Here is a 21,582-nt window from a genome sequence, read left to right on the forward strand (position 1 = left end):
TCAATTATTTTCTTTGTACTGTCTGTCATGAACATTTACAAAAATACATTTTTGAAGAAAAACTTTCACCAACTACCTCCCTATAAATAACCTGCAAATATATAAATATAAATAAATGTGTAAATACATTTCTGTATCAATGTCTTTTTTTAATTACTTTTTTATATGTGTATGCATTATGTTTTTTAAATATTATATACATTCTTTTTTCTCAATGCATGGAGAGAAGCCATAAAAAATGTACTTTTAATTGAATATAATGACGATAAAGATCTTTCTGAATTCTGATTATGATTATCTAACAAACTAAAATAAAATAGCCTTTACTTGTGTTATATTCAGAAACACCAGCCATAGGAGCAAAACTTTTTTTTAAAGTGTTGAATGTTTCAATCAATTAACTGATCTAAAGTTAGGCTAGTTAGTAAGAAATAAAAATACTATTGCAATAAAATACAACAACAAAAAAATACAAAATACAAAATTAACAAAACAAAATATTGACTTTAGAGTATCTTTATTTCATTGTTTATGTAGGTTATTAAGAACAATACAAGGAAAAAAAGCTCATTGTACAGCTACATTAGTTGTAATAGTTATTAGTTAGTGTATAGTTCAGTTGTGTATCAAATCTATTCTACATCAACAAGGCAAACTACATAATTTGAAAAATCCAGGGCAGGTTGAATGAAACAGTTTGCTTGTCATCAATTAAAGCACAAGTAAACTAAAAGCATTAATAATAGCTCAGTTTTTTATTTGCAGATAAACAACATAGTAGTAGAGTGCAATACCAAGGCCCTAATAGTCATAAAAGAACAGACAAAGGCCATTACCAAGTTTATCAATCTCACATGCATTTCCTGTGCAAAAGGCCCGTTCAGATGTCAGTTCCCTGTCAAAATGTTGAATTTAGGTGAATTTAATCTCAAGGTCTTTGCTGATTTTTATTTATCTAAGATAAAAGAAGTTTCTTAATTTTCAGGCAGTGAATAAATCCCTTACTTTTATATTATTTCTATTGTTTTTTTACAAAAACAAATAAAGCTATATACAAGGGAAAATAATAAATTGTGATTTAAAAAAATATCATTTACTCAACTAAAAAAAACTTGACCATGTTCTGCACAATCTTATTACAGACAAATCACAATTTTATTGCCATCATAACGTCATAACCTCAAAGCCCTAATGATGAACAATTTTGAACACTTTGTAGGTAACATCTATTGTATTTAAAGTGCAGTATGGCAATTTATGATAAACTATTAGTTCATCCTATCATTGTTTCTATACAATTAACGTCATCGTAGCTCACTGGACACAATTACACAACACAAAAGCTGGCCAGTTTCATACAGTTATTGTCACATCTAGTCACTAACTGGCACAGGGAGCTCAGATGTTCTGAGCAGTGGGTCTGTGTAATCCTCTCTCTTTGCTTCAAGCCACCATGTCTTCATCTCCCCTTTTCCCTGTCGTAGAAAAATGAGAGAGAGTGGTTAGAGGGAGAGTAGAGAGTCATATTGCAAAGCATGTGTTCCTTTGAATTTTAAATAAAGCCATTAGGGTTTGATGGGGGGGCAGAGAGCAGCAGCTGAGGCCACCTCTTAGCAAGACATCACAAGTGTCAGCCACCCTGTCCACTGGGACAGAGAAGTAAACCCCTCCCCCATAATCACACTGGCACCACCCAAAAGGTCTTAGGTTACAATGTGAATAGAAGTACAACTGGATGATAGAATACTTCCTTGGAAAGAGGAATACACACCAGACACACCTAGTTTCTTTTCCCTTGGAGGGAAGTTTTGAATTTCCTGTTATCTTTTCAAATCTCAGCCTCATGAACCACTTGTCTTTTTCAAAGGTGGCAGCTCGTATGTGATTATTTTAACTGTTTTTCTATTAGGCTTTTAAAAAAACCAGTTACCTCCTAAACAGCAAATATTAAAGATGTAGAAACATCCTTTTATGCGACAAAACATAGTTAGGGTTTTTTTTTTTATAGTTTTTTTTGTCCATTTCTGATAGGACAGAGTGAAGGGGGAGACATGCAGGACAGGGCTCCGAGTCAGATTCCCGGGCCACCCGCTTACAAGGACAATGCCTCTGTGCTACGCGCTCTACTAGGTGTGCCACCGGGAACGCCCAAACATAATTAGTTTTAATCTGTTGTGTTTTGTACATACACTCAGTTGCCAGTTTTGAACCTACACTGAAATCTGAACTAATGCAGTCTAATACAGCATTAGCTCCTGACCTCATGAGGTTATCGTATTCATGAAATAAAAAAGTTGAATAGGTGTTGATTTAGCTGTCAATGTCTTTTTTGTGCTGTTGAACTGCATTGCAGTACAGGGACGGAGCCACATGCTGTAGCCATTTGGGGCTAAGGCCAAACCTCGTGGCTTCTGGGGGCATGTTTTCACTTTTACAACAGCTATTTTCAAGTCATTTGAGATAATAGAATATCTTAAAATCTGTGCATCATTTGGATGAAAAAAGTGATGGATGCGAGGGGGGAAAATATCATTTAATGCCTATATCCTGTTTTATATCTTATTGTTCTCCAATTGTCTTCATCATTCTGAAAACAAAATAACAGTAGATGATGACTAATTTTCACTCCTGACACCTAAAAACAGGCACAAAAAAAGTGTCTGATGTACATACCATAGGTAGGGTAGGAATTTGCAGTAAACAACATTACTGAATTCTCTGAATTCAGTAGGCCAACAGAAGAACATCTACTCAATTATATAAGATTTCTTCAGGGAATAGCATAGTGGTGGTTAGAGTAGCATCGAACAACCCTCCATAATAATGTTAGGGTAGAGGCAGGGTGATGTGCCCCAGTGATACATCAATTTACTTGTCAGTATTACGTGATACAATTTAACAATTAGATTCAGTGAGATGTGTGCAATAGAAAATAAAAGAGTCTTGTCCTAATACTATACAATACTGCATTGTTACTACAACAGCATAATAGCTCAATATTCTTCGACACAGGATAATATATATATATATTATATATATATTATATTATGTGTGTGTGTGTGTGTGTGTGTGTGTGTGTATAACACATATAAACACATGGATATATTACCTTCACATTAAGTGTCCCTCTGCATGTCAGAACGTAACCTCTGAGTGTGTGAAGCAGGTCAGCTGTGGTTCCACTCACCTGGATCTTCAGAGCTATAGACATGATTAAAAAGAAATATTGCATAGTAATATGAAGAATGCATGCCTGAAATTTATTGTAGCATTTTTATATTGTTGTTTTTACTTTTTGTATGATCTTTGTGCATCATTATGTGCAAAATTTTCTGCATGTGCAATTGAGAAATATATCAATTAAAACCAAATTGCAGTGGTTGACCGGTATAGTATCAAACAAATCTATTAATATTCATGTGTGTTGTAAGATAGTAGTTATAGTTTAGTTAGTAGTTATATGCACTATATATGCCTTTCAATTATGCTTATATATACACTTTATGCTTACATAGTTGTAAAGTGTAAAATAGATTACATAATAATTAACAGTATATAGAATGTCAACAGTATGGTCACTTCATACAGAATCAAAGAGTAATTTGTATCTATATGTTCAGTACCTCTTGTTACATGTGCAAGTCATACCACTATACTAAAAAATGTATTGCTATGCTGGGTGGCATATAGAAAATACATACAACTACAAGGTCTGTAAGGCATCTCTGTAATTATGTAAGACAAACTGCACAGGCCAGATATGTAATTTGCACATTTTTGAACGTATATGACCCCTATCATATTTCCATGTAGACCTAAAAGTATGTTTGCAAAATGTGAGTACTGTACTTTGTACAGTAAAAAAAAATCACATTATTGAGATGACACGGTCATGTATTATCTCACATTTAGTTCAGTCTTTAGTTTTTTAGCTGCTTGGTGATCAAATTGTCTAACCTCCATGTTGTTACTCCTGTGTGCTGTAACGGTGAGCAAACACAGAGACAAACCTGTTTGGCACGATAGCAGCAGCTACAGCCCGGGCCAAAGGCTAATATTGAACCCAGTTAAAACAACACTGCAACCACAGTCAATATTAAGAGAGCACACAGAAGTCGTGTTTAAGCTCTCACAGTTAACACTTAACACTTAACACAACCTGATATTTCCAAACAGTTCCACTCTGGGAGAGACAAACAGTTCCACTCTGGGACATTAATTGGATGAAAGGCCGTGTATCTAATCCTTCATTACCTTCACTTGTTGACTCCATGCGAGATGCCGTGTTGACCGTGTCCCCAAACAGGCAGTAGCGAGGCATCTTGGTGCCAACCACACCAGCCACAACAGGCCCTGGCAGAATAAAACGGAAGGGATTGTAAGCAACACTTTGAGTGGATAATATTGTATACAAGAATCAGAATCAGATTTATTGGCAAAGTATTAGTACACAAACATGGAATTTGACTGCAGTTAACATCTATCTATAAAAGCAAGAAGCGTCTGTGTGTGTGTGTGTGTGTGTGTGTGTGTGTGTCTAGGGCATATCTCGCTGACCGTTAGTCAGACTGACTTAAGATTCCATATGTGGCTTGTGCATGGCACGAAGGTGTGCTTCCTGGATTTTGAGGATTTTTGAATTCATTTTTGAAAATATATATATTATTTACGTAGGACGTGTTGAGTCACTGTTTCTGATCGGACGCCTTTTAGGGGAGCTCCGCCCCATTGTGTGATAGGCCTACACCTGGTCAGTAACACAATTCACACTACGCAAGAGTATTACACCTCATTGTACATCCACTTTCACACACAACCTTATTTGGCCATAATTGAAAAATCTACTTAATCTCCCACTATACGGATACATACTTCCTACGGGCACTACACTAGTACTCTCAATGTACAGTGGTGCACACTGTGGAAATTTAAATATTATTTACATATATAAAGTGAATCATTTACATCATTTTCAATTCAATGACAAACAATTTAAATATGACCCAAACAGAATTAATTAGGAAAAAACAACAGAGATACGAGCATACAGGAGGGTTTGCTTACAACAAAACATTATAAAGGTCAGAAGGGATAGCAGTGAGAGTGGATGCGTTGAGAATAAATCTTTATGCATTATCCTTTTTTTATGACAAGATTTGGAAAACATTATTGAGAGGAATAAAATATCTTTGCTGATGAAATACACACTTTGAAAGTTAAAATTCTCCATAAAATGTAACTTTTAATTTCATTAATGTTTAGCTTTGATATGTTGTTTAAGGTTACTCTCGCATTCTGCAACCTTTGACCATTGTAAAACTGTGAATGTGTCCTCCATCTGTTGTATTATCTTCTGGGAAAAGCACAGCACAGGTAAAGAGGTAAACCGATAAAGTGATGCTGGATTCAGGTGCGGTGTCCACAGTACCTGAGTGGATGCCGGCGCGTACCTTCAGCTGTGTGTTGGGTTTGTGAGGGATCTTGAAAGTGTGGCAGACACTGACCAGATCAAGAGCCATGCTGGCTATCTCTCCAGCATGATTGATGCCATTTTCTTGAGGGACCCCAGAGACCACCATGTCTGGAAGAGAAGCCAGTTTTCCATGACAAGAGACAATAAAGGAAGGGAAAGAGAGAGATGCACTAATGATTAAAAAAAACATAAACACAACACACTGTTTACACTGAAAAAAAATGGAGTAACATTTAGTTTTTCCACACAGAAAGTGTTTGTAATCCGGCTGTTTCTAAGTAATATTTATTTAATAGAACCACTTTTTAAAATGAAAATACACAAGTAAATTGCATGTCCCTCAATTACATTTTACTTGGAAATATCAACTAATTAAGCCAATTAACTGGTTTAGTGAATATTACTTGGAACGAATGGTTCAATTTATATACAAAACTGAGGACACATAATAACAAACAATCACTAATAGATGCACTACATGAAAAACTGCTATTTTAAAGTAAAAGCAGTGAATTCGTATTTCTTTGTAGAATTTATATAGATGATTGAAATAACAATTACAGGGCCAAAAAAAACATTATTTTCAGTGTAGATTGTAAATCAATAGCTGTTTTTGCCTTTTAAGTAATCAATTTCAGTTGTGTATCTGCCTCTCAACAATTTTTTGTGCTTATTTTCAAGCTGAAGTTGTATTTTAAATACATATAAATATATAAGTTTTGCAAGGTGAAAAGAAAGTTTTGCCAGGATTATTCTTTATTTCTTTCTTAGGAAGGTAAAAACAAAAAAACAACAACAACAACAACACATTTTTAGCCAGAGAAAGACGTGACAGTGATGTAACAGAACTTTCTTAGACACAATACTTGATTAGAGTGCAAGCAGCAATTTAAACTCACCTGGAAGACAACATGAATGAATTTAGTCCTATTTATAACATGTGGTAGTAGTGCACTACGGCCTCTGGTGGCCAATATGAGCACTACAACAACAAACAAAAATGATGACAAAACAATATTTTTTAACCTAGCAAACCTTTTCTTCCCACCTGTTTTACAGATAAAAGAAAAATAAGGATTTTTTTTTATCTGCTCATCAGGCATAAACACAGGACAGAAAACTATTTAGATCAGACAATGGATCACCACAACTTTTCTCATCTTGCCTCTTAGGGCTTCCATACTTTATCATTCTTACTCACAAGCATCGCCTATTGTCTCCACTTTGTAGACGTCATAATTGTCAATAATGTCATCAAAGGTTGTGTAGAGCTGGTTAAGGAAGTTCACAACCTGGTGGGGAGTGCTGGAGCCAGACAGCTGAGTGAAGCCGACAATATCGCTGTCAAAGAATAATAATAAAGTGTTTTACTAGAGTCACCTATAGATTTACATGTATACACCTGAATAATTTGCATGCAACATAACCATGTACAGAGGGGAAAAAGAGCCACAAGAATCAATGTCATGAAACATTAGTTGTACTCCAGAGGGTCTTTAACTGAACAAATGTCCGCTAAAATATGAAAAGTCCATGCATGAACTAACCTGAAGTAGACGGTGGCGTTGGAATAGCTCTGAGCTTCTGCTGTCCGGCCTTGACGAAGGTCATCAGCCACCCGTTTTGGTAACATACCTGCACAGGAATTTTATGATTTTATATGTCAAAATATACTGTAGTCTTTGGGGCAATTTATAGAAATGAGGAAGGTGCTGCTTCTGCACCACTAGATGGCAATGATGAACTTTATTATATATTACATTACACAAATGTTGTATTAAAAGTCCACCCAGAATAGCAAACAGCCTTCTTCTGAGATCAAGATAATCCCATTTTGCTTTGTTTGGAAACAATGTATCCAAATCCTACAAAGAACAAGGAACAACATATACTGAAGGTTTGATCCTTATCAAAATTAAAACTGCATTATGTGATCCAAGCCTAAACATTTCAGAATCCTTTTTTCTTCTTCTTCTTTTGTACAATGCATTTTCAACTGGGCCTGACAAATTTCTAAAAACTGTTCTTGGTCAACAGCTGGATTCTGCCAAGGATCCATCATTAGAGCTGTGTAACTCTGTATCCTGACTTACTGTATAACAGCCGATCAGTCTTCTGTTTCTCTTGAAGAAGGTCCTGTGTCCTCTCAGCCACTATGGCCTCCAGATGTTTGCTGTACTTCCCCATCTGCAGTTAAACAAACTCGGCTTGAAACTCAAAACAATCTAGATCGCACAAAAAGCATTTTGAATTGTTTTGTCAGCATTTGTCTTTAAACTACTGCCGTTTGGTATATTTCTTGTTCTATTCATTTCAGATTTATTGTAGCTCTACACCAGTTATTCTACATTTTTTAAAACCATATTTCAGTGTGAAATTACCAGGTTCATCATCATGTCCACTGGGCTGACTTTGTGTGGGTTCATTTTGTCGAGCATCTTCTTCACCTGCTCAAATGTGGGCCTCATGGTGACATTATGACACCAGCACTTCTTAATAAGCTGCTCAGAGAAAAGAGCAAAAATCTCATTGTTTCATATGTGCATACATTAATCTGCCTATGACTTATGTATCACTAATAAAACATTTCAAGCTAGTAACTCGAGAGCCAATTCAACAAGAACATAGTAAGTACATATTTCAATATGTCAGTAATTTCCCCATGAGACAGACCTCACAGTAGTCTCCTTGACTGGGACAGTCAGTATCTGCCTTCCCTGCTTTCACTTCAGGCAGAGGGGGGCGCCACAAGATATCCATCCTCGCTCCCTCAGTTTGGTCCTGCTGGTTACAAAGCTAAGATCAAAAGGAAGCTGTAGGTTGTAATCTGCAGAAAAGACTGTCATACTCACTGAAATGAGGTCAGAGCGAATTGCAATCTCAACCAGAATCATGGAGTAGCTGTGGAGAGGAGGGAAACACAGAGAAAGGATGTTATTTTCATGTATTTTCCAGGGCAAAGTTTCAACATTAAGCACTTTTTATATGAGGATGCTTTTCTGTCCAACATAACTCAATCTTTGATTTAACTGTATCAAATTGTGTTTGGCACAAAGGAACTGCTTTAACTCTTTATTATTGTGTCACAAAGTACACAAAAATAACACTGGTAGTGGTCTAAAAGTGTAATAAAAACAAGTTATTAGACAAAATATTCTGCATTCTCAGTCAAGCTTGGCAAATAAAATCTGCTACAAAAAAAAGGTTCCTTTCCTGAAGCAAAACTCAAGATTTTCATAGTCAGCCAAAAGAAATGGAGGCAATTTTACCGAGAAGTAAATCCTTTATGTCCCCGTAAACAGGACAGTTCACACAACAAGCAAACCTGTCACATGTCTCCAGGGCTAATGGTAGCTGTTTAAAATATACTTCATATAAAGTTCTAGACTGTATCTATGAGACAATAAGTTCAGTTTGTTAATACCATGTATCATCACGCTTTGCTGGAAAATGAATTACAGATCATTCAAATAAAAAAAGGATTTTAACTTTTTAGCCCAGGGGTGAGAATGCAAAATATCTAATTTAATATCTTTTAGTGAGTCTCTAACCAAAGCATTTGAATTTTAGGTTTGCAGTTTGGACAACAACTAACTGACTGTGACACTCAATCCCACCTGTAGACATCTGCTGCTGGCGTCATATTGGAGCTGCTTCCCAGCAGGACCTCGGGGGCGCAGTATATACGGTTTACATCCCCACAAGTGAAGCCATTACTGATGGCCTCAAAGTCCTCCCTCCTGTAGGCTGTTAGCCCGTAATCTGAAGCCAAACACAGAAAAATATAGAGGACAGGATGGTGAGGGAGGAGGTTGTTTTTCACTTTGCCTTGATAATAACACTGCTGCTGGTGTGGGATGTGGCTGCGTAGTGCACTGATTCCCGAAGGGAGATGATTTGGTTTCATAGTGTTATTTAAACTGTGCGTGGTGAGTGACACATCACATACAGTCGTTGAAATTCAAGTTATGTCAGAGGATTTTGTTACCTGAGATTTTGCAAACCCAACGGTCGTCGATGACACAGTTTCTGGAGTGAAGTCTCCCATGAAACACCTTGTGTTGGTGCAGGTAAGACATCCCGCGGGCGATGTCGGTAGCAAAGGACAGTCTGCATGGAAGATGAAACATTTGTTTTCAATCAAAAGTAAAAGCCAGGGCACATAGTAAATCACATTGCACACCCGCAAAACAAAAATATAATATTATATGTCTCATAGCTTGCATTGTATTATGGTCTGTTGGGAAAATGTGCACCTAAGGTGCCAGTGAGTGGGCTTTAGGAGGATGAACTGGAAGAAATGTAATATATTATTCATAATTGGGGATGTTTTTTTCCTCATTTTCTTTCTTTCTTTCTTTCTTTCTTTCTTTCTTTCTCCTAAAAGTGTTTTAGCAGCCAAAGCCATGAAGCCAAAAGTCACCAAAATTGGCAGGTCGGTTGCAAATTCCTAGTCCCCAGTACTCAGGCACATAAAATGACATTCATTGACCTCAAGGTGGCGCTGTAACAATTACAATCTCATAATTTTTCAATTTTCAATCTCACTGATCTAATGTTATAAAGGACATGTTGATCAACATTATTCTCATTCAGTATTTGAGTAAAATTACTTTGTTTCATTCCACTACTTGACAAAGGAAAAAAGATAAATTGTGTGGGTAAAATGTATTTATGTAGCCTAATATTTTTTCTGTACTTACCTGAAGCCCCAGTTGATGGGGATGTCGTCGTTGAGCAGGACATCAGACAGACTTCCTTTGGGGCAGTGCTCTGTGATGATGCTGACGTACGGCACCTCAGTGGAACCACCAATGAACTTGCATAGATTGGGGTGGTCCAGTTGCCTAATCAATATGAACAATTACCTAATGCTGCAGGAATTTGGCAGAGATGACTTTATTGTTGGAGCAAAAAAATCATTTGTCCTCACCTGACTTCTTTCACCTCCTTCCTGATGGTTTTAGAAAGCGTGAAATGTTTATTCTGGATGTGTTTCACAGCCACCCTCCTCCCGTCACTGCAAGACAGTCAACATCATCAACAACTTCATTAAATAGAAAATAAAGAAGAAATTCTTTACAATTTTAAATAAAATATATTTTAAAATAATAAATAAATAACCTGTGTTAAAATCTAGCATTTTGTCACGAGAAAATTCAATGTATCTACATAATTTTCTTTTTATAAGAATTTATATAATATAATCTATATTTTTTAATTGTTTCTTTTTTTCTTTCAATCTGTTCATGTAAGTAAACTGTCAATAAATGCATGGAAAGTAGTTAAATGTCCATATTACTATTTTACCTTACATTCAAATTATTATCTATACAAAACACTATATTACTACTATATTGTTATTTAAGTTTTATATACTTACTATACAGTATTGTATCATTACAGTATAGTTTGTGCCTCTTACATATACATACTGCACATTTACTGTATATACTGGACATATGGAATATTATACTTTACAGTATAGTCTGATGATGATGATGATGATGATGGTGATGATGATGATGATGATGATGATGATGATGATGATGATGATGATGATGATGATGATTGCAGCCCTGGAATATAAGGTTGTTGTTGTTGTTTTTTGTTTTTTTTGTCAACCTTTTTCTTCCACAAGATAATTACAATATGCAAAGATATGGAGAGATATTAAATAAGAATGCTGCATTTCTGATACATTCTTGTTCCTCAGTGAAACATTCTCTATTTTAGGTTCCATCTATCACAGAGGAAGTACTAAAAACCACAGTGTTAAAATGCCTTCTTACAAGTCAAAGTCTCAAAGTACCAGGAGCAAAAAGTATTCATTATGCAGAATGGGTGTTTTTAGAAAAAATATTATAATTATTGACAAATTGTTGTTTGTTTTTTTGTATTTACTGCTGGGTCACTTATTCTATTGTATCTAAATCTACAACAATGTAGTTTATTGTTCACACTTTGTATCACTTATGTATGTATTAGATGTACTAAAAGTATAAAGAAGCAGAAAATTGAGTTGAATTAGTGCAATTGACACAGATGATCATGATGCTTTAAGGACATTTACAGATACATTAGTGAAGACATTTTGGTTAAAAAAAAAAAAAATGTTTTATTCCTGCAGGCAGTAGGTTGTACTGGCTATCTAGGTGTCTACCAGAAAGAAAGAAATATGCAAAGATATGGAGAGATATAAAATAAGAACGTTGCATTTCTGATAAATTCTTGTTCCTTTTTTAAATAATTAATGTGTTTTTATTATTCTATAATGAAATAACAATTTATGTGAAAAACCTTTAAAATTCTAAGATAAAAGTTCATCATGTATGTAATACTCCCTTTTGTTGGCGTTTTCAGGTCAGTGTGTTCTGAGTGAAAATATTTACTTTCTGTGTGAGGATTGTTAACAGTGTTTTACGCCTAGGAGCTTGTTTTGAGGCAGACAGTCTCCTTGTGAACAAATATTTGCACAATAAACATTGTGTGGTACTGTAAATAGCCCTGTAACTGTAGTGATGAGTAAGTTCTTTTGTTGTTGTTTTTTCTTATTTTTTTATTTTTAAAGACCTGCTTTACTACTGCTCAGCTAATATTTCAGGGATGTTGTCGTACAGTGCTGATTCATATGGTATTGTCCATATTATGTAGGAAAACAATAATGTACTCACTAGATGCCTGGCTGGATGAAGCCTTGTTTGAAGGAGGTGTTGACTCCGGTGCACACGGTCACATCAGTAGTTCGACTGATGGTGGAGATACTCTTGATGCGCTGCAGGCTGATAATGCTGCTGAGGCCGTTGTCACACACTGCAGTCAATTAGATACACAGTGTCAGTTTACTGTTCATTTAACAAGAGTCTCGAGAAATTCTACTGTGTTTTTATATATAAGAATGCTTTTTTTATTCAGGTCCAACACAGTCTTTCTGACATTAACTTTTACAGTTTTATTCAATTGATAACAAGCTGAAACTCTTCATACAGGCTGAATTACCAACATTCATCTTGGCCAAACAGTTAACTTTCCTATGAAAACTCACTTGAACTAGCAAGGCACATCATGCATGTCTCAAGATAAGCTACTAGGGAAAACACTAGTAGGTAGTAGAAGTACTAGGCAAAACACTGTCAACACTTCAGAATTGACAAATACACAAAGTAAATATTGGCGCTCATTACACACTGGCCATATATACATACATATATATATATATATATATATGTATATATATCTAGGGTACTGCAGAAATGCATGAAATTTGCTATTATTCTCTTTCAATGTGTTTGTTAAACAGGTACACTGAAAATGGTGTATAAAAATAAATAAAATGTGTAAATGTAAAGTGCTTTGCGGGTGGTGGAGTATCATTGAAAAAAAGTTCACTGAATGCATTTTGTGTGAAACCAAATGAAAAATGATTCAGTTTGGTCCACATGGATAGAAAGTTCTGTTATGCTGACTGTGTGAGGAGCTTCGACAGTGTGACTCCAGTTTTGGCCAATTCATGTTAACAATAAAAAAGAAAGAAAAGTTCATTTGAGAATGCATTTCCCACAACAGGTAATCAATCATATTTTTGATACATTAACAGTAAAATGAAAGTGATCCATTCCTGGAACACACTGAAGAAAGTGAAAGTCTAGAGTGTTTGTGAAAGCAAAGTTTTCTGCACGTGTAAACAGAATCTTTACAACTTCAGCGTGAGACATTTTACCAAATATTATGCTCTTGTAGTTAATGATCCAGCTTTCGTCCCAGAGCAACTTCTGTTTCTGGTACTGGAGCCACTGCAGGGAGGGAATTCAGATAAACATCAGCGCATGAAACATCTTCTGTGTGTGTGTGTGTGTGTGTGTGTGTGTCACAGACTGACCACCATGGTTAGGATGAAGCCGCTGCTGAAAAGAGCAACAGGAAGCCCGATGGCCACCTTGATAGTGATGGACATGGGGCAGATGCCACAGTCTGCAGGACAGTTCAGACAGTTCTCCTCCTTCTCGCACTTTTTATCCCCGCACACTGAAACACAATCAGTGAAACACTCTATTTTAGGTTTCCATCTGACACAAAGGAAGTACTCAGCTTGTTTAATTAAATGAAAGAAGCAAAAACCACAGGGTTAAAATGCCTTCTTACAAGTCAAAGTCTCAAAGTACCAGGAGCAAAAAGTATTCATTATGCAGAATGGGTGTTTTTAGAAAAAATATTACAATTATTGACAAATAGTTGTTGTTGGGTTTTTTTTGTATTTACTGCTGGGTCACTTATTCTATTGTATCGAAATCTATAACAGTGTAGTTTATTGTTCACACTTCATCACTTATGTATTTATTAGATGTACTAAAAGTATAAAGTAGCAGAAAATTGAGAAAAATGTTTAGCAACCTTAAATACTTAAGTTAAATTAATGAAATTCACACAGATGATCATGATGCTTTAAGAACATTTACAGATACATTAGTAGACATTTTGGTTAAAAAAAAAAAAAAAAACTTTCCTGCAGGCAGTAGGTTGTACTGGCTATCTAGGTGTCTACCAGAAAGTACAAAATGAAGTTTATTATTGTTACTCTGCTGATAGTGAAGCAGTTGTTTTTACATGGCTATTCTTCTGCAAGGTCACACATAAATTTACCTTTTAGCTAAAAATTCTGTGTTTCCTAAGTTTCTTTTTCTGGTTCTTAAAGCAATGTATTTATATAGTTTTGTACTCAACGAACCATATGAATACATACATGCCAGATCATGGCTGAGCAGCCGAGACATTATTCTGCATTGTACTGCAGGATTCAGCTTATCAACAAATGGAAACTTAGCAGACTGACCTTGAGCACTGACAACATTCACTTTGGACTCCAGAGCTGCATGCATCTGTCCTATTTTGATATGAGCAATAACTGAGGTGACTCCCACATGGACCAGCACCACCTTCAGTATATGAGAAAACACCACAACAGAATTTGTACTGTATGAGTTTGTATATAAGTGAGTATATTAGCAAGTCTCAGTCAACAATATCATTAAGTTTAATTTGTTGTTTTGAGTGGATTGGGACTTAAAACAACAACAAAATGATGCAGATAAAATAAAATGCATGCATGAAAAACAGTTTTGCAAACTATCTAGACCATTGTTATTATCTTTAAAAACACTTTACGTCACTGTAATATGACTTAAAAATGGACCCCAAACAATCAGAGCTGTGGATATGAAATGTGTGTATGTGTTGTATAAGGAATTTATTAGTTTGTCCTGATAAATCTATATCTATCTATATCCATCTGGGATATAAGAGAGTATTCTGCCAGATGTTAACCACAATAATGAAGTTGTATTATACATTAATTAATTCTTGTTCTTTCTTGGTTTTCTGTACTTATTACCTTCCATTCATTTGATAAACCATAATCTAAAGTGTGGCTTTCTATACTCTTTCTCATTTTATATACATTTTTTAATTAGAACCTGCTGCCATGTTGTATCGTGATGTTCCATCAGAACAGACTACGGAGACGGACTACTATTGTGAATAGTTGAGGATGATGTTCCCTTTGTGTGTAAAAACAACACATCAAATTAAATATTCACAGGATACTGGGCTTTAAGAAATACTTCAACTGCTCTCCAAATCTCAACACATGTTTGTTTGTGTTCTCTCACCTTTGAAGTCCATAACTTCTGAGTCATCTGGCCCGCCTGGGAGACAGTGTGAGTCACTATTTCACCATCGTCAGGAATCCACGGGCCACAGATCCCACCTTGTTTCTGTAATGAGAAAACACAAGAGTTTGGAGAGGTTTTATTTCAAAACATGCCCAGTTTATTTTCATAAGTGCTGGGCAATTCAGGGTACAAGGTTTTTATAAAATATTGACATATTTAAATGAAAAGCATATAAAATAATCAGATGGTCCTACAGGATATGTGCAAAATACACATCCATTTAATATTTAAGAAAACAAATAAAAATAATAATTAAAAAAACAATGGAAAATAAAATGAAAAATGAAGTGATTATAACAATTCAAATAATGTTAAAATATTAATTAGTTGAAAATAAAATACACAGAATTCATAAGTTAAGATTGGAAATAAAAACCCACATTACAATAATAATAATAATAATAATAAGAAGAAGAAGAAGAAGAAGAAGAAGAAGAAGAAGAAGAAGAAGAAGAAGAAGAAGAAGAAGAAGAAGAAATAATAATAATGAAATTAACTTTATTTTAAAATAAAATGAAAAATAGAGAAAAGAATGAAAATAAAACAGGAATAGAATGCCGTAATTAATGGAAAATAAAATGGAAAAAAGTCAACTTGATTATAATAATTCTAATATAAAAATAACAATAAGATGAATGGAATACACAGAATCCATAACTAATAATCCATAAGATGTAAAAAATAAAGACCAACATAATAAAAAAAAGTATTGATAATAACAATAAAATTAAATACAATTTTTAAAAAATTAAGCAACAGCTCTGGTGTGACCAAGAGATCATTCTCATCTGCTGTAGTTTTCTTTACATGAGGAGACAGTGACTGTGAATGTGACCCACCATCAGGCCCAGAGGACAGGAGTGGATGTTGGCATGATAAACACAGCAGTTCAGTTCGTTGGCGCTGTTCCAGTTTGCAGGGCACTCGTGTTCATGACAGAACCTCTTTGCCTCTGACGCTTCACTGGAAGGAAACATGGGTGGGTAGACAAATAAGGTTATTAACACCTAATGCTATTTACAATGGCAGCTCAAACAAAAACCTCAGATCACCTTGCCTTCCTTTGAGCATAAACTTAAGAAGTGGGGACCACCTGACGACCCCTCCCCCTGGCCAAGGCTACATCCATGAGAATGGATTGATAATAGCATCATTGATGTATTACAGAATTGAAATCCCTGGGAAACCAGTGACAGAGATGGAAACAATCTTAAAATATAAGACATTGTAAGGATGGGAAATTGTCTTATCTGTCAGAATCTTATGCTTCTGCGCTTATCAGTTCATTTAATTGATGTCAGCATGTTTTTTTGACAGAATTGCATTGCAAAACAATGATGTTGAAACCATGCGTCTATGCTGCTGGAGTCATGGTGGTGAGGAAAAAACGGTCCAAAGCTTGGCTTCATTTCACAGAGAAAGAGAAAAATAATGCTGTTTGTATTGTCAGTAAACTCATTTCAAGTTCAGTGATATGCTGAGACATCTCTCTATAAGACAGGGGCTTAAATTCTAGGAGTGCCACTGCTCCCCAACCGAGCAGCACGTCTGATATCCAGGATAAATGCCCTTTTATAATAATGTTGGTACTACACGGGCAGAAAATCTGAATAAAAATGAATGCTGTACATGTACTCTCTCCTTTAATCTACAAGGAGTTTATACTCAGAGATAATAAAAGTGTGGCATTGACTATTAAAACGTATTTACACCTAGAAAATGGATCAGGAATCAATAAGAGAATCAAAAAAGAGAAGAATCGGATAAGCAATGAGCAGAAACTATAATCAATAAAATCTTATCAATTTATATCCCTCAGCTCACTAAGACACTGTGTGATGTGAGTTTACACGCAAAATAAATGTACTGATTAAATATCATTATTTGTATGTGTGTGTGTGTGTGTGTGTGTGTGTGCATGCGCAACAACACATGAATCATGTTTCAGTAATTGTGTAATCATCGTGTGAAGTGTTTTTCATCAAATTTATTTCCCAGCAATCTCTTTGTCTTGATTTATCAACTCAGACATATGTGTGTCTGCATGTGTCTGTGTGTCTGTGTGCCTGTTTGTGTGTGTGTGTGTCTGCATTCAGGGTATGGCAGGGAGGCAGACGTGTGGATGCCAGGTGTTTATGCAACACACTCACCTGAACTGGAAAATCTTGTTCCTGACTGCGTACTCGTAGAAGGAATCTGGAGCCGTCACCGTGTACGAGACATTGAAATCCTTCCCATTGGTTATTTTCTCTGGCGGGCGCTGCACCCAGGCCATTTCCAGTCCTGTGACAACACACATGTTCTTCACCTGAACATTAATATTCCAACAGTGTACATATGCAGTGTACATATGCAGGTGGTAAAGGATACTGTGTTTGCACATAATTCTCTTGAGCCCCACCTACTAAGTCACTGTAATTAATTCTGAACAAATGCTGTAAATGGTTCTCCTTCCTGAGGCTGTCCTCCACTGAAAATTCTTAGTTGACTGATTTAGGGACTAATCAAGTCAATCAAACTGAGTTTCTCCTTAAGGAGTCATGCAAAAGTATCACTTTAAATCTTGTGTTTTACCAGAGATGTGCTCGTAAGTTTCTCGGAAATAAGTCTTTCAGCATTAAAAATGACTAATCGACCAAAGATAGCTGACTAACGCCAAAACGACTGATTAGACTATCTAACTTCCATTTTTAGTCACAAGAGCAGAACCATCTGCTTTTACAATAAACATTCACACATAAAGCATCCAAAGCAGCTCAACATCAGCTAATAACTGCAGTGACCGACTCAGACAAACAAATAAATAAATGTTTTAAAAAAAACCATACCACCACAGCTGATCATGTTGTAATCATTTGGACTGTTGATCGGCCAACAGTCGTACTCAGTGTTGTCCAGATCATGCCAGCAATGTACTCCCTGCAGGCGAAGACAGCATGTAAAGGCATTTTTGTTGCGTGTAAACACATTTGAATAGTGTAACATGATTTATCAGTGAGTCATGACTTGTCATGTGTTCATGAATTAAACCCACAAATCAAATCTGTAAAGCTTTGTTAGTTTTGAGCCAAAATGATAAAGAAAATCAAAAAGCAACTGACATCAACAGCAGTAGCACAGGCAGAAAATGTAAGTAAGAATCACAATGTTTTCATTTATTCAAGATTGATTGCAGATTGTTTTATAATCAAGGATATGAGCCACACAAGAAGCTGACAAGTAACCCAGCAATACACAGAAACGCCACAAGCCCATGACCACATGCCTGCCGCAACAAGTGTTTCTGACAAGACAACAAAAGCAAGCAGGGTACCTCAGCAACACATGAAAGTGTGAATATCACACACTCAGTTTACGCTGTAGCTAATATTCCTGTTTCTGTGTGAATACAGAAAACACATCACTTCTGCCCTCATAACACAGTTACAGGTTAACCTTAAACATCTGTGGCTATTAGTTTCCTCTGTGGAATTAAATCTGTTGTACTGTTATAATTAGTAATCCTCCACTGTGTGAGAACTTACCAGCAGGAAACACAGGTACAGGGATGTCGCTGTCCGTAGAGCCATGGGGAGGTTTGGTGTTGTGGCTTAACGCGCTCTGGCTGACTGACTGACTGAATGACTGACCAACTCTATGAGCGTGTGTGTGTGTGTGTGTGTGTGTGTGTGTGTGTGTGTGTGCAGTCACCTCAACAAAGCTTAAGCACCCTTTTCTCAGTGAGGCCCACCCTCTTGCTTGTGCCTAATTTTCCAATCAGCTGAAGAGGCTGTCCAATCACTCTTTGATGATGCTCTCGTTCACGAGGTGCTTCAGCTCACCTTCAATGTCCTACAGGTCAGAATCACCCACAGGTCTGTGCTGCACCTGAACTCACCACCAGGGCGTTGTCATTACTGTGTAAGTCTTATTTCTTATTTCTTTCACTATGAGCAAATTTGAACATTCAACCCTGTTAAACATTATTGTAAAAACACCTTTATTGTCTTGCTTGACCAAGTGTCACCAGCAAGCTGTGAGGTTACTGGTGCCACACCAGTGACCAAACTTTTTCCATACCGACAATACATTTTATAGTAATGCTATAATTGTGCCCACACCTGACTCTGAGGATTTATAAACATTTTTATACAAGATTTTCAGCCACATTTCATGTTGCATTTAGTACGTACTGCAGCTGCCCTTACAAGGTATGACATGTTGCATTCAGTATGGATACATCTGGGACATACTGCTTGATCATATCACCCATGAACTTTGACCCTCTTGTTCATATAAACTGCGAAGAGGACTGTGGGTCAGAATAGCCAGAAAAAGCATGCTTGATTGCATGTAGCAAAAACGTAACTGGGTGCAGTAGGACATCCTGGTATTTTTGGCACATTACGTCCAATGTCATCCACCTCACTCTGTCCAAGGAAAAGAGGCCGCACCAGGAACAGTTGGAGAAGAGGCGTTGAGGCTGAAAGGTGGAGGACACATGCTTAATAGTGCAGTATGGTAGTACGGGTATTGTAAAGCATCCACAATCTTCCTTAGGATTTTGCTTATTTGTCATCACAGGATGAAACTAGTGGAGCTTGGCAACAACAATAACAAAAACTCAAAGTGGTAAAACCCCTAACCCTATCATGTATATCAGGAACTGTCTGATCAAAGAATAAGTGAAAATGTGTCTAATTGGGTGAATATTGGCCAAATTGTTAATGATCTGGGTAAAATTGCAGTGTCAATGCATTTATCAGGTATTGTGTGTAAAATTATGTTCATTAGAAACTGAGCTGAGAACTTTGTAGGAGAAACCACTCAGTCCTGTAAATTACGATTTACCTTTGAACTTGGCCTCTATGAGTCCTTATGGCACAAGGGTTATTTATACAGCATTGTACCCTGTGTGTACTGCTGAGATTAAGACCAAAAACCAAAAGACAGCATTTCTGAACATCTGTGAAATTTAATTGGCTTTTCAAGAATGCATAATTACAGCACAGCTGTAGAAACAGGCCTGCCACACCACACAAGTTTACAGTTCATGTTTTTGGGAATGCAAAACCAGAGTGGCATGCTGCAGTCACGACTGAGGACATACAGTACAATACAGCTAGCACTTAATGTAAATAACACAACTTTATTTAAGTCAAACCTCAACCTGAAACATAAGCTGAATGTAATTTAGATCCTGAGAAGTTTTCTATGAGCACAGTGTACAGTGTTGAACCGTTTCTTCTGTTGCCAGAGGAAACTGGTTGTGTTTGGGGGATTAAATCCTGAGTGGGATTATACAGCAGAAAAGGAGTGATTAAAAGGTTAAAAGGTTTCAATATTTGAATATATTATATTCTTCCATAAGCCTACAACATTTAACCACTGACGCTGACAGGACAATTTATGTCATGTTACTATTAATCACAGAAGGTTGTACTAGTTTGACTATTGATTTGGCTGACGACCACACCCAAGCTTGTCTGATCTTGGAAAATTAAAATGAAATTACTTATATGTTGCTGTTTTTAACTGTTGCAAGTGCAGTCTCATTCAGATGAGGATCCTGCTCCTCCCACTTACGGGTCAATTCTGTTTTTCTTTTCAGCTCTTTCGCTAATTTTGTAACTGAGTGGAAGGAAACTAAAGGTCATTCACTAATTAGCCTGAATAGAGGAAATCATCCTGAGTGGCAGCGGTGGGAGCAGCAGAAATCTCAAGCAACGGTACTTCATCAACTATTGCCTGAAGTACAAGTCATGTAAATGGAGCGTCAGGTAATCCTTGCAGTGTTTTTTTTCTTCTTTTTTTAAGTTTGCTATTTTTGCACTAGTGTTGTCAAAAGTTTCTAGACTTACAGGTGTCATCAGTTAGTGACAGTTATTTTGATTCAGAATCAGGCGACAGTGTGACCCAGTCAAACAAGACTAACAAGTAAACTCATGGCTTGGTTTGGAGAATGTTGGTGCCAACTGGGTGGCGTTTAAAAAGGCTGCCGCCGCGCTAGCATGCTAACATGCTCACAATGACAATGTTAGGATATACCATTTTAGTTTGCTGCTTAGTACCAAGAACAAAGTACAGCCGAGACTGACGGAAGGTCATTACTTCTGCAGGTATTTCATCATAAACCAAAGTATTGGATTAATTAGCATTTTTGAACTGGTGGTGGCAATAAAGGAAAAATTAGGAAATCATAGAGTTATTTTATGGTAATCAATACAAAAACACCCCCAGGTTGTTTGTTCAAGCACCTTATAACCACCCAAAATAAATACCTTTACCATTAGGTGAGGACCTCTCGTGGCCGTAGTAATTATGATAAGTGAAATCTTTGACCTATTAGTGAAAAATTCTAGGTATTAGGATTATTTGGAACCTGAATATCTGTACAATATT

At 36.3% G+C, this 21,582-nt stretch overlaps 1 protein-coding gene across 1 annotated transcript; it reads right to left on the minus strand.

Moving 5' to 3' along the window:
* Positions 1-524: 524 nt before the first annotated feature.
* Positions 525-18,844, minus strand: LOC131977975 (atrial natriuretic peptide receptor 2-like). The gene is made up of 23 exons (XM_059341461.1): positions 18,726-18,844; positions 18,030-18,120; positions 17,352-17,484; positions 16,041-16,164; positions 15,139-15,243; positions 14,304-14,406; positions 13,353-13,498; positions 13,194-13,266; positions 12,148-12,286; positions 10,407-10,493; positions 10,177-10,320; positions 9,462-9,583; positions 9,091-9,235; positions 8,326-8,374; positions 8,147-8,254; positions 7,855-7,974; positions 7,567-7,660; positions 7,021-7,108; positions 6,675-6,814; positions 5,429-5,581; positions 4,255-4,353; positions 3,110-3,201; positions 525-1,475 (listed from the first exon to the last, which is right to left on the minus strand). The coding sequence occupies exons 1-23, from the start codon at positions 18,768-18,770 to the stop codon at positions 1,374-1,376; spliced, it is 2,502 nt and encodes an 833-aa protein (XP_059197444.1). The 5' UTR covers positions 18,771-18,844; the 3' UTR covers positions 525-1,373.
* Positions 18,845-21,582: the final 2,738 nt, after the last annotated feature.

The sequence above is a fragment of the Centropristis striata genome, chromosome 9 (assembly GCF_030273125.1).
Source record: "Centropristis striata isolate RG_2023a ecotype Rhode Island chromosome 9, C.striata_1.0, whole genome shotgun sequence".
Taxonomy (NCBI): domain Eukaryota; kingdom Metazoa; phylum Chordata; class Actinopteri; order Perciformes; family Serranidae; genus Centropristis; species Centropristis striata.